The sequence below is a fragment of the Sminthopsis crassicaudata genome, chromosome 1, assembly GCF_048593235.1.
Source record: "Sminthopsis crassicaudata isolate SCR6 chromosome 1, ASM4859323v1, whole genome shotgun sequence".
NCBI classification, from domain to species: Eukaryota; Metazoa; Chordata; class Mammalia; order Dasyuromorphia; family Dasyuridae; genus Sminthopsis; species Sminthopsis crassicaudata.
In genome coordinates this window covers 199,827,740-199,841,799 of record NC_133617.1, presented here as the reverse complement: position 1 = coordinate 199,841,799, position 14,060 = coordinate 199,827,740, and the positions used below count along the sequence as shown (strand labels likewise).

The 14,060-nt window shown below is 31.9% G+C and overlaps 1 protein-coding gene across 5 annotated transcripts in view; it reads right to left on the bottom strand.

Annotated features, from left to right (window-relative positions):
* Nucleotides 1–14,060, bottom strand: part of FBXO15 (F-box protein 15) — a 113,157-nt gene that overhangs the window by 55,323 nt on the left and 43,774 nt on the right. For all 5 annotated transcript variants that reach the window (XM_074273931.1, XM_074273927.1, XM_074273921.1 and 2 more), the window contains 2 exons: nt 11,552–11,656; nt 2,390–2,494 (listed from right to left, as the gene is read on the bottom strand). In XM_074273931.1, the coding sequence (XP_074130032.1) occupies nt 2,390–2,494; nt 11,552–11,640 (194 nt within the window). In that variant the 5' untranslated portion in view covers nt 11,641–11,656. The remainder of the gene's footprint in view (nt 1–2,389; nt 2,495–11,551; nt 11,657–14,060) is intronic.

Below are 14,060 nucleotides of genomic sequence, written 5' to 3'. Positions count from 1 at the left end.
AGAACTGTGGAAGACTGAGGGAAAATCTATACTGATCTAAATGTCAAAACCAGATATTACTTTTTAAAAACTAAATTCTTAGCATTAGATGTTATTTTATGATTAATGATCTTTAAATGCTTAATTTAATGATTTTTTTCATTGACAAGAACCTTAGAAGTTATTTAGCCCTTCTATATACATTATTTTCTAAATGTGGAGAGGAAAGAAATGTTAAAGATTCAAATTGGTCAAGATTTTGCTGTACTGAGAGGATTATTCCACAAAATTTTACAAGAGGTACTATGGATTTTTTTATTATAAGACTGTATTAAAAATGTGTATCTCACCCAAAGGAAAGCATTTCTATAAAGCATATATTAAATTTGTTTTGAAAAAATAGGTTTAAAATAGCAATACAATATTTTATGTAGTACCTTTTCTTCCCTCTCTAAGCACTTCTTAAAAACATCCATTGAACTGCTGATTTAGCTAATCAACTAAATTCTTACAAACACCATGAAATATTACTAATCTTCTTAACTATACTAAAAAAAACTACACGTGGATTTTTAAAGCTATGAATGCAAACAACTGAATTCAATCTAAGAGCTTCATGTGGCATTAGCCACTATTTGATTTTAGAGTTTTTGCTTTGATACCAGTTTCCCTTAATTTTCACAGAAATGTCTAGTGTATTTGTAAAGGAGAGAGAATAAGATTCCCTATGTCTCAACTTAGACAATTCACAACAGAAGTGGTTAAGTATTAAGCAGGTATAAATAAAATTCTTTAAACCCTATTATTCTTTGATGAGGCATGAAACTGTCTGATTGGATCAAGAGAGAAAACAGCAAATAAGTCAAGCTAGTTACCCTTATAGGGATTTTAAATTGCTGGTGAAATGTCAAAAGTTCTTTAGGTGGAGCTAGAAGAAGAATCAAAGGAGAGAAAACTAGTAATTCCCTTTGAAGATAAAGGAAATAGAGTGGAATATATTTCCTTCTCCAAATGACTATATTGAAGAAACTGGATAAGTAGGAGAGAATGAATCCATCTGGAAGCAAACTAAGTAAAGAAGACAAAGAAATATGAAGTCACCACCCAAGGGAGGACTGCAGCTTTAAAGCATTTACTCCCTAGTGGCAGGAAGAAGCACCAGCTATGGATGAAAGACAGTAAATTTTAACAAGTCTAATTGAATTATACTAATCCCACCCAACTCCATGTTTTACTCATATGCCTCAACAACAGTAAACACTAAATTTTAATCTACTTACTTGTTGAATACATGGATGTGGGTGTATTTTCTGGAAATGTATATCCTAACTTTTTAAGGGGAATGTTCTAACTACACCACTTTAATAAAGGCTGTTGCTAACAAAGCTAGTTAAGTTTACTGGTTTATTAACTGCAAAGGCTCTGGTTAAGTGCTCATGAACTAAGATAACAAGAATAGTACCTATACCAACAGTAAAAGCCACCCTTTTTGGGACTCAATCTTCAAATACAAAATAGAGGGAGTTGTCTCACAGGAGTGTTAAATATATTTCTGGCATTGTTATTTAGTTCTCTAGGCTTTAGTTTCCTCACCTGTAAAACACAAGGTAAAATAATTTTCAAAAGTAAAAATTAAAGACAAGAGGTCTTCTCACTCTAACTCTCCCTACTCTAAATTGTCCTTTGCATCAGGGAATCTTATGCTATACATAGGAAAATGGGTAAGGTATACTTTACTTTTTTATAATTTTTACTTTGCTCAGGTTTTTTGCTATGAGGAATAACTTTTCTAAGTTTATCTGACTAACATTCATTCTTTAAAGTTAGTTAAATTTAACTTTAACTTTAACTTTAAAAAATACACACTCTGCATGAAGCCTTTCTTGATATCCCTAAGATGGATTGCACATCCTGTATTAATTGTACATCCTAAGACAATCCTTACCAAAAAAAAAAAAAAAAAAAAAAATCAGCAAAACAGAATCTCAGCTAGTAGATTCTTCTAAGATAGTGGATTAGTATTTTTTTTCATAATTAAGGGTTTAGGAAAACACATTTTTCCTTTTAAATCACAATACAGAGGTGATTGTGTGATTAGAATATCTTTTTACATTGATCCGGAGTTCATCTTGACTGGTAATTTTGTCTTTTCCACTTTGTATTTATCCTTCTATTTAAGGTCTGATTAGGCAAACTTCCCATCACCTTGAATTTCACAGATATTACTGTTTGATGAATTTAAAGCACTTACTTAGCATTAAGTATTCTGTGTATTTGTGTACTATTCCCTAATTAGACTAATCATGATTCTAAAGTTTAGATACCCCTAAGACTTAGCACAAGGCCCTTTATCTATAATAGTTGATTAATAAAAGATTAAAACATTGAATTGTTATGCTTTTCTCCTTACTTGTCATTGGCCAAAGAATAGAAGCGCTTGTTCACACAGCCAATACATAAAAGGGTAACCGCATCCAAGTAAGAAAATATCTTCAGAAGAATCTCAGAGGGCATACTGAGGAAAAAGCAGAGAGGAAAAATATAAATTAGTTTTCTCAGCTAAATAAACAAAGAAAAGTAATAGTTCTCACCAACTATAAATGAATGCAAAACTTAAGGAGAAAGGGAAGGAACAAACATTTCTCAAAAGGCTATTTGCCATGAAGTAGGCTGAGGTCTTTACAAATATCTCCTTTGATCCTCATAACAACTTTGGAAGGTATATATTATCATTCATATTTGAAAGCTGATCATACAGACAGAAATTAAGAAAATTTGTTCAGGGTCATGAGGGATAGTAATGGGTAGATAGGTGGTAAAATGGATAGAAGACCAACCCTGAAATCAGGAGGAGCTGAACCCAAATCTGGCCTCAGACACTTACAGCTCTGAGATCCTGGGAGAGTCATTTAATGCCGTTTGCCTCATATTTCCTCATCTCTCAAATGATCTGGAAAAAGAAATGGCAAACTATGCCAGTATCTTTGCCAAGAAAACCCCAAATCAGGTCATGCATAGATAAACACAACCGCAATGACTCAACTGCAACACACTGTTAATGTCTAAGGCCAAATCTGAATACAGGTCTTCCTGACTCTAAATCCAGTGTTCTATGTACTGCATCAATGGCCTCCCTTTAAGATAATTTGTAGCATTACCCTTTCTTGTTTTCTTTATTGGGGAAAAAAACATCTTCCCTCATGAACTTTTCAATAATCCAATAAAGTGACCCAAAAGCATAACAAAAAAAGGCAAATTCCAATTTATATATAGTTGCAGAAATTCTCCTTCCTTACCTCTTCCTTTTAAAACTTGTAGATTTTTCCAAAGGTCAGCTCAAATTCTACATAGATCTTTCTAATCCCTCCCCCAGACATTTATATCTTCTCCCAACAAAATTATCTTGTAGTTCAACATTTATTTTGCACAAATGTATGCCTAAACATGTTGTCTTCTCTTAATTTATTCCCTAAAGGCAAAGACAATTTCACTTTTTAAAAAAATTCACAGCATTTAGCATAATGTTTAGTAAACAGTAAGCAGGTTCTTAAATCTACTTTTAGCACTTTTCAATCAGCACAATTTAGTAACTATCACAGAGGATTTCATGGGATCATAAACTGAAGAACACATCCTTGACTAAAATGAAAAAAACTTTTTATTAAAAAAAAAAAACTATTTTTAAAACCTACCAGAAAATGACTTAATATTTTTCAAATTTATCTGAAATCACAGTAGTCACAATCAGAGATCAAAGACTTACCATTTGACCATCCTTACCATATTCATCCATTTTAACTCAGTCCTCAAGAGTAATCTCCCCAAAAAACTTTCAGATGACCTTCTTAGTGTTTCAAGGTGAAATCGGAGTCCTACAAAGTTTTCTGAAGAACTTAAGCATTCACTTAGCTAAGGGAAAGAGTTGGGCCTAATGTTCTCCCAAGGTTCTTTCCAGACAGATAGAGTCTAGAATTATATGAAACATTACAATTGTATGATGGCCTGTGGGATGTTTCTGCTATCGAGAGCCATAGGAACAGATTCATCAAACCTTAAATAGAAGGATAAATACAAAGTGGAAAAGACAAAACTACGGGTCAAGATGAACTCTGACCAATATAAAGGATTATCCTAATCACACAACCACCTCCTTATTATGATTCAAAAGGAAACATGTGTTTTCCTAAACTTTAATTAGGAAAAAATACTAAGCAACTATTTTATAAAAATCTGCTACTCTGAGGTTGTGTTTTGTTTTTTTTAAAGGACAGTCTCAGAGTATACAATTATGATATGTTTACACATAATATCTGAGATGGAAAGAACCATGCAATGGTCTTCTCAACAAAGAGGATTGTAACTTTTTTGCAGTGGATATCTATTAGAAAGAGTTTAATCACTCAGTCACAAACAGGACAAACTGAAAGCAAAGAAATGTATCAGCATGCTAAGGAAACTGCTGATTGCAGCTTCAATCTCTTAATGCATAGATTTAGTTTTTATAACTCTCTTGGCTGCTTACAAGTATAGTCAATCAGCAACATTCTTCAGAAACATAGGACAGGGAAGTAATACTTTTCTTTTTCTTTTTTTTTTATTCATTTTTCCAAATTATCCCCTCCCCCCAATAGCAGGTAATCCCATACATTTTAGATGTGTTACAATATAACCTAGATACAATATATGTGTGTAAATACCATTTTCTTGTTGCACATTAATTATTAGCTTCCAAAGGTATAAGTAACCTGGGTAGATAGACAGTAGTGCTAACAATCTACATTCGCTTCCCAGTGTTCCTTCTCTGGGTATAGTTATTTCTGTCCATCATTGATCAACTGGAAGTGAGTTGGATCTTCTTTATGTTGAAGATTTCCACTTCCATCAGAATACATCCTCATACAGTATTGTTGTTGAAGTGTATAGTGATCTTCTGGTTCTGCTCATTTCACTCAGCAACAGTTGATGTAAGTCTCTCCAAGCCTCTCTGTATTGCTCCTGCTGGTCATTTCTTACAGAGCAATAATATTCCATAACCTTCATATACCACAATTTACCCAACCATTCTCCAACTGATGGACATCCATTCAACTTCCAGTTTCTAGCTACAACAAAAAGAGCTGCCACAAACATTTTGGCACATACAGGTCCCTTTCCGCTCTTTAGTATTTCTTTGGGATATAATCCCAATAACAGCAATGGTGGGTCAAAGGGTATGCACAGTTTGACAACTTTTTGGGCATAGTTGAAGCAATACTTTTCACAAGAAAGGAAAAAACAGAAAAAAGGGGAATCAATCAAGGTAGAAAAAAGGAGGAGTTCTGGAAGAATATCTGTTATGTAGCTGGCAGGGTGTGTTATCAAAATGAAAAAATATTCGTTATTCTGGGACAAGAGATTAGAAAAAGTGACCAAATACTTTTACAATTGTGAAAAAAAAATCCTTTTAGATAAAACTTCAGGAATGAGGTAACCATTTACATAAAACTATATGTGTCTTGTCCAAGAGACAATAAATAAAGTAGTGAATGAGACTAACCAAAACTTTTATTTCTCCTTACTTTCAACTATTATGCCACCAGACAGTAGGAAGATTTCTACATTGTTAGTCCATCAAAATGTCATGAATGAAAATATAGTAACTTGACCAGTCACATAGCCAGGTGTCAGAGGCAGAACTTAAATTCAGATCATCCTCAAAATTCTAAGTACCTCCCACTGAGCCAAAATAACCATGTAATTTACTTTGTATAGATTTATATGTGGGCATATTGTTTACCTCCAAAAAAGTAGAAGCTCCTTGAGGTCAAAAACTGTTTCATTTTTGTTTGTAATCCCAGGACCTAGCATAGTGTTTGCCATATGGTAGAGATCTAGAAATGTGTTTGCTGACTGATAGATCACTGACTCCAAAGTCCGCTCTCACCAACCATCATAACTGTTATAGAAAGCTATTATAAAAACGTTCTGTCTTAGCTTTTAAAAGATTCACTTTCTTAAGGAATTGTTTAAGTTTACAATAGATAGAATCTCAGTGATAAGAGAAAATAAACTAAATTCTCTTCCTGTGAGAAGCCTTACAGAGACTGAATGATAAATATTTTTTCCATAACTGTAGGAAAGATACATGGGTGTATTCATATAAATGCATATATGTACATATTTATGTGTATAAATACATACACACAAAAAAATGCAAATTTAACCTACTAATATTTCAATGAAACTATGATTTCATTAATATAGGTACGTACTTCCGACAGATTCTAGACTAACTTTATCCCAACCATACATTTTTATTCTATGCAATTCTGATCTATGTTCTTGATCTCTTGTTCTTATGCATAGGTGACATTCAACATATTTAGTCACTCATTTCTTCTAAGTCTTTCAAAATTCTGTGGTACCAATATAGCATTAGCTTTTCATCAGTGCTATCTCTCAATCTTTGAAATTATCTTGTTTTGTTCCTATTTACATTCACTGTTCCCATTAGCAATATAAACTGTGTAAGGGCAAAACCTGATTTTAGTTTTTCTTTGTAAACTTAGTACTTAACATGCCACCTGCAGCACATGATAAGCTGATTTGTAATACATTTCCTAGATGCTACTCATCCTATCATTTCGTGCACCTAAATCTACATTGGTAATATGCCACAAGATTGCTTATCACCATAGTCCACTGTTAATTTGGCTCCCATACAATTCTAATACTTTGTATATTTTAGGTGAAACAATAGTTGATACACTTTTTCTCACTGAGATATCATATTTCAATGAGAATGTATCAATTGAATGAAAGTAATTCCACCAAATTTTATCAAGCTTCTCATTAAGATATCATATAAATTTCATCCTCACTTTTTTTTTATTTGTCACTTATAGCACAAATTTATTCTGCATATAAATCTTCTGATTCAATTGATCTTAGCAACTTTATTTTTTTAATGTTATTTGCATTTCTCAAATAGTCCATTAGGTTTCAAATTCACCTATAGTAATTCCATTCCACTATAGAAAAGCAGACAAATATGTTCCATTTTTCATCTGTTTGTTATCTCCCTTCAAGTTTAATCTGAAAATGTTCTTCAGATAATCTGGCTTAATTTGATCTAATACCAAACTTTCTTGCAAATTTATTTTCCTTCCAATGCTTTTCTTTATTTTTGTGAAAAGGTATTATTCACAATCTTGCACTATTTTCCATAATATTTTACAGATGACTTTATACTATAAACTTGTTTTTTTCCTTTGGCTATTATGTCTCTACTTGGTAAAATCAAGTATTTGCTGGCTGTAGTAATTTGCAGGTTCTTTCCATATCTTAAAGCAATTTATAATCTTCCACTTTTGTTTATAACAAGAATTCCTATTACTTTAACTCAATTTCTCCAGTAATATACTATTTCATTTGCTGACATATCGAAAGAACCAACAATTAACTGTTTAAAGTTTTTAAAATGATTTCTTATTGCTCTCCTCTTCCTCCTTTCTAACACTTCAGAAAAGGCCTGAACAGAACTGATAATCTTTTTTCTTCATTCCTGACTTGCTACTAATGAGAAATATATTCATATTTATGAACGTACTGGTACTCAAACAAAAGATTCAAAGTCTTAAAGCCTTTCTATCTGAATACAAACTACAAGACCTCAAATTCCACAAACATAGCCTTTAAAATTTCAGAATCACATTCATACTACAAAGTAGCAGAGAAGATCTCTTTAGGAAATACTGACTACATTTTGTTTTTTATTTATATTTTATTTATATACGGACTATATTTTGTTTTTATTTATATTTAGATTCAAAGAAAATATTTTTCATTAGTATCATCATTTGATGATTTTAACTATAATTCAAAAAAAAATCCTTATGTGACACATTTCATAAGACATGCATTAGATTTATTAAAAAAAAAAAAAAAGGTTCTAATTTATTTATTTTTTCTGGGTAATTTAATCATTTCACTAATAATGCCAGCCTGTTTATTAATGAAAGGATGATCATCTGGCTTTATCTCTTAGACTAAAGACCCCTTATGGGAGTGGCTTTACAGTTTATATGTACTCTGAATAGCGTTCCTTAGGAATAACAATCAACAATTAATGAAAGAAGGAATATTACAATGAGAAGGTGAGCTTTGTTACAATGAGGGTCTTGGAGTCTGTGACTTGAGTTACCCAGATCTGGGTCAGAGACTTATCAATTTCCTAATCACCTTCCTCAGCAAAGGGATAATCAATACTTCCCAGACCTGTCAGAGCAAACACAAGGAGCCGGAATGTACCCATTAGCCCAGAATTTATTTGATTAGATTATCTTTGTCATCCTCACTGGACAAATGATTCCCCACATTGTTTGATTGCTGAATGAGGAAGTAGAAAAGGGGAAACACTTTTATTCTATTACAATAATTAGTTAATAATACATGAGAAGAATAATCATTTCTCCAATTTGATTCTATTGACAGAAGAAATCTCAATGAATCACTAACTGATATTAAAACACTATCAAAGATTCTTAACTATGGCTTTAACAAGAGAAAACAATGTGAAGGAAAAGGGCAAAAATGGACTGCCACTTGGACAAAATCAAAAGGGCCAATTCCATCTGATAACATTTTGACAAAATCAAAGGGGGCCATCCCCTTTCATACCTTACAGATAAAAGGCAAAAAAAAAAAAAAAAAAAAAAAAAAAAAACAGTAAAATAAAAGTGTGGTCTTTTAATTCTTTGGAAGCATCAAACACAGTTCTCTGGTTTGTATGTGGTCTCAGAGCATTTCTTCTCTGGCTTGGGTCACTTACAGAGATATTCTCTGCTGAACATTTCCTCCAACATTGGTCTTAACATGATTTTAAATTTACTTTGCCAATAACCTGATCAAATAATTAAAGTTAGCTCAAACTAATTTGTTATCTGGGTAGGGTCAGCTCAGTCTCAAAACCTATTGAATTCAATTCAAATGCTAGGCCTAGCTGAAACCCAGCAAGGAGCCAACCTGGGACTCCACCCACAAGCCCTCTTCAGCTTATAACCAAAGCCCCAGCCCTATGCTTGGCACGCTAAGGGTCTCTGTCCACTGGAATACTGTTTCCAGTGCCCTCCTCTCTTTATCATCACCTATTTTCTTAACTAGACTTTAACTTTACTTCCAATACTCATAATAAACCTCTTTTATCAATCTAGGTTTTCAGGTCTGTAAATTCCTTTACAGAGAACTGCTTACACCACCACTAGACCTCATTTAACTCCCTACCCTTGTGCCAAATTCTGAGAGGTTGCAGGGAGCTCCATTTGACTCCCTGAACCCCAAACTTGCCACCAGACCTCATTTAACTCCCTGACCACCAGAAACCCTAATTTCATTTAGATATCCCAAATCTAAACTTCATCAAAACCATATGTCTCTATTACTAGAAAATCAAACTTACATGTTTTTACATTGGACAATTGTCATCCTGATAGATAAGACCGATGAAACTCAGATACAAACAAAAAATTAGAACCCAGTTTTTATGCATAGTATTATCCATTTGCCCATTAGGAAGATGAGATTCCACTAAAGAATATAATAGTAACATTTTTAATAAGAAGATGGATTCATTAAATAATGAATTCATTTAAAAGTTGCCAGATGAATTTCATTTGTAACAAAAAGTTCTGGGGAAATGTATAAATACACTGACTAATCAATTTTAAAACAGTGCATATCAAATTACTTATAATAAAACATTTTCAACTTCTAGCCATATTCAAATGAAACACATACTAAAAGAGAATCTTTCATTTAAATCACTTACAAGATGGACCACAAGCCATTCTACTCTAGATGTAACTCTAACTGTGTGCTGCCACTTTTTTCACTGATACAGAACTGAGCATTTATTATATTAATCTCACTAACAGAATTATATCCTTGGTTTCCTAAATTTTTGCATTATTTCCTAATTATCCTCATACAATTTAAGAGAAATTAAATTACCTCAACTTACAAAGAAATACATAACTAATGACAGGTAGCAAAGCTAAATAGTTGTTTAGAATACAGAGGGATTAAAGTTCTAGGCCAAATAGCTCAAATCTTACACCTGGAATCTCACTACATAACTCAGATATAGTTCAGCATTAACCTAAAATATAAGGATCTAATATTGTATTCATACTGATCATTACACTGTATTCATGAGGGGAACTAAGAACAAAAATTTAAAAGCAAGCAACTTAGAACCAAAAGATTAGAACAATGAGAAATTCAGTTAGCATAAAAGTCAATAATGCAAACCAAAAAGTGCCTACTACTTTATTATGTTTTCCCTAGTTATCAAAATAGGTAGAGATGTGGAATAGTATGAAATGCCATAACAGACGATAATTCTATTAATCACATGTCATTTCCAAGCCTTAACAAGACATTAATAAGTCTCCAAACAGGCCGATTCTAATTAACTTGCATTAAGTTTCTACAAAGTTTATTAATTGAGGCAGCTAGGTGGTATAGGAGATAAGAATGTTGAGCCTAGAGTTAGGAAGCTCTGAGTTTAAATCTTAACTTCAGACACTATATAAACCTGGGCAAGTTACTCAACCTTTGCTTTCTTTAATTGACATACTTGTAAAGTAAAGATAAGATTAAAGGATATAATACCTATAAAATGCTTAACACAGTGCCTGGCACATAGTAGGTGTTTAATGCCTTTCCCTAAATAATTCACATCAACAATGTGTTATATTATTATAATTATTTCACATGGTAGAGAAAAAGAGAAATGGAATGAAAAGGTCATTTTATTTACTAAAGAAGTTTAAATAATATGTTAAGCCAAATTTTACTCCCAAACCTTAAGAGTTCCTATTTTTTAAACATTTATAGAAAAATTTAATATAGAAATGCTCTTTCTCTCCTTCCCTAACATATTATCATGTAGCTTTTCAAAAATTTATCACAAAAAAAAAAATGTATTTCTCCTGAATTTCTCCAATATTTAATTTACTACTATCTTTCCAAATTACAGTGTTTTAAGTACAAAATTGAAATTTTTAGCTTTTCTTCTCTGGTACCCAATTACTTTTCAAATTCAAATTCGAAAACTGAATACTGCTTCTTGATGTCTAGAAAGTATTTTATTTTATCACAAAAAAGAAATCTCCTATAAAAGGCTAAACTTGCTATTGAAGCACAAGTTCTAAAGGGAAGATGATAATCTTCTAACATCAGATAATTCAGGAGAATACTCTGCTTTCAAAGCAAAAACTGCTCTCTCCTCTTCCCAATGTTCTCTGACAGAATAAAAGTTAGAAGCAGTTTAACAACAAGAAAATTAAATTTACTTGCTACTTTTAAAGGTTTAGTTTCAGAAAACTAGTCTAAATGATAATAATGACTGCCTGATGACTCACATCAACCTCTCTGTACTGTACATTCATCCCACACCCCTCCTTCTATTTTTAAAGAGCTCAAAACCAAAATAGCAATTTGATATATACAGTACCATAGCCCCTCCCCCCCAACATCTCCTTCCCTCCTAAAAAAATGACAATCAAAATGACAGACTACTTCTGTTACTTACCCTTCAATGTGCATAGAAAGTTTTGAGGATGACTTTGCACAATGTCTTTCACACATGGCAGAATGCTCTGAAGTTTTAGGATTAAGCATGACATCTGATCCTTTACTGAAAATAATCAGAAAGAAATTAAAGTTATATAATAATCAAATAGAAACTATATTATGCACATAAAAAAGAAAGAAAAGGCAATATAAAATTACAGGACTAAGAATCCATGGCCTAAAAATTTATTATTGGGATGACACTTGGACAAGCTAAATCACCTTTAGGAGCCCAAGTATCCTATCATTTGTAAAATATTTGCCTCAGGATTGACAGAAAATAAACACTTGATGAATGGCTAATTTGAAATATTTTTACATGATGTCACAGGTTTAATTGATGTGTTCTCAAGGGAGAGGGAAGGAGGAGCGGGGGAAGGAAAGAATTTTGAATTCTTAATTTTCTAAAAAATGAAATGTTTAAAATGTTTTATATGTAATTGGGAATACTTAAATTAAAAGACATTAAAAAAAAAAAAAAAAAAAAAACTTGTTGACTGAGTTAAGAGAACCCTGGATTCAAATCCCTAGCTTAACTTCCCATCTACAACACTGTGGATAAATGAATCACTTTTTCATCTGTAAAATGCAAGTAATTAAATAAGAGTACTTTCCTGCTTGCAGTTATTATTAAGAAAGCAGTTTGTAAATTTTTAAGAAACCCAGAAATTGTTAGTTATAAAAATGAAGCATCAAATTGGAAACATATCAGCATGTTTTTATTCAAATGAATTTCTGACGGGCACTAACTTATAAACACAGACCTATAAACCAACTGCAGTTGTAACAATTGATAGAAGATTTTAAAACTAAGCAATTTTTACCTGCATGGGATGGAAAATAAAAACCAAGATTCTTTTCCCCTCCTCTTTAACTTTTAGGAAATCTCCCAGAAAAATACAAATTTGCATCTCTAATTCATATATAATTTCACCACAAGGGTCCCTAAAACAAGTATATCCCCTTATAAATATGTATTTTTAGATAGCTGCTGTTTCCCTTCTATGAAAGAAATAATGTAACTATAATAAAGAATAAAAAGCCAAACCAATACAAGCATGTTACCAAAATGGAACTAAAATGGATGAGGTCATCTATACATGATAGCAATCTCAAACACTGGAAACTACAAAAAAGGGTACAAAAGTTTAATTAAGAACAAAATATTCCAATTCCTTTTTAAAAGCATTTCAAATTTTACTATTTTACATATAAATTTATTTTATAGTTTTTACAAAGTATCCTCCTTACACCCATTGTCATTAATCCCACTACAAAATTATACAATGGAGACATGCTCAAGGTAATCTTAAAAGTTAAGTAGTAGAACTGGGATTCAAATCCAGTTCCTCTCTTAACCTAATGATCTATTGGTACACAAAGCTGAATTTTAGAATTAAAAGAAAATATACAGATCATCTTCTCTAGCTCCTTCAAAAAAAATAAAAAGGACCAAAAGAAATTGCCAAAAATCAGTTAATAGCAAAGCCCATACTAAAATCAGTCTCTTGATTCCTAGATTCTTCCCAGAATATCATCCTTTCCAAACCATTGAATATCATTAAAAACACATTTCTCTGATTGCATAAAATTTATTAACCCTTCATTTCAAGAATTAGTTAATTAACAATACAGCAGATTCTTTATGTATTCTAAATGCATATGTCCACAAAATTAAAATGTACTTTTGACTCCTAGACACCATTAACATGTTTTCTAATATTAAAATCTTAAGTTGAAGGGGAAAATAAGTTCTTTATGTTGTAAAGAGACACTCTTTAATCTGTCATTTGTAAACAAGCACAATAAAGAAGAAAAGAAAATTAGTTCTGAGCTCTAGTTTTTAAAATATCATCAAAAAATTTAAATAATTTTTTCTAACATGTTTTCTGTATTTCTGAAATTTTGGTATTTTGAAATTTATGGTCTCCCATAAATCTACCCTTCTTTTTAAATAGAGAATCATGAATTCCTTCCTAACATTTCATTTTCCTGTCTTGCCTTGAGAAGTTAAAAATAATCAACTGATCAGACAATATACAGCCAACAAAATGATTATTTATAATTGCCTTTCCTTTACCAAACAAATCACAGATTTACTTAAGCTTCTATGCCAAACATAATAAAAGGCATTGTAAACATATCATGCTGTCACTAAGTTCACTCAACTTTAAAAGTACTGAAAGGTTCAAGACATAAAAATCTTAGTTTTCCCCATAAAGGGGCCACACAAAATATATAATTTCAGTAAAAGAGGCAAATTGATTTAAAATCCACATTTCCCATTTGAGTTCCAGGATGTTTTTCTTCTAACCAAATTATTATTTTGCCTTCTCATTGTTATCTGTCATAGGGTTTGTGGTATTTATAATTCCTGAGGCTAGTGGATAAACTGTGCTAAGAATTCAGAATAATTCTAATCTGTGAACTAGAAAATATGGGAAGTAATGCAAGCAACATAATATCCC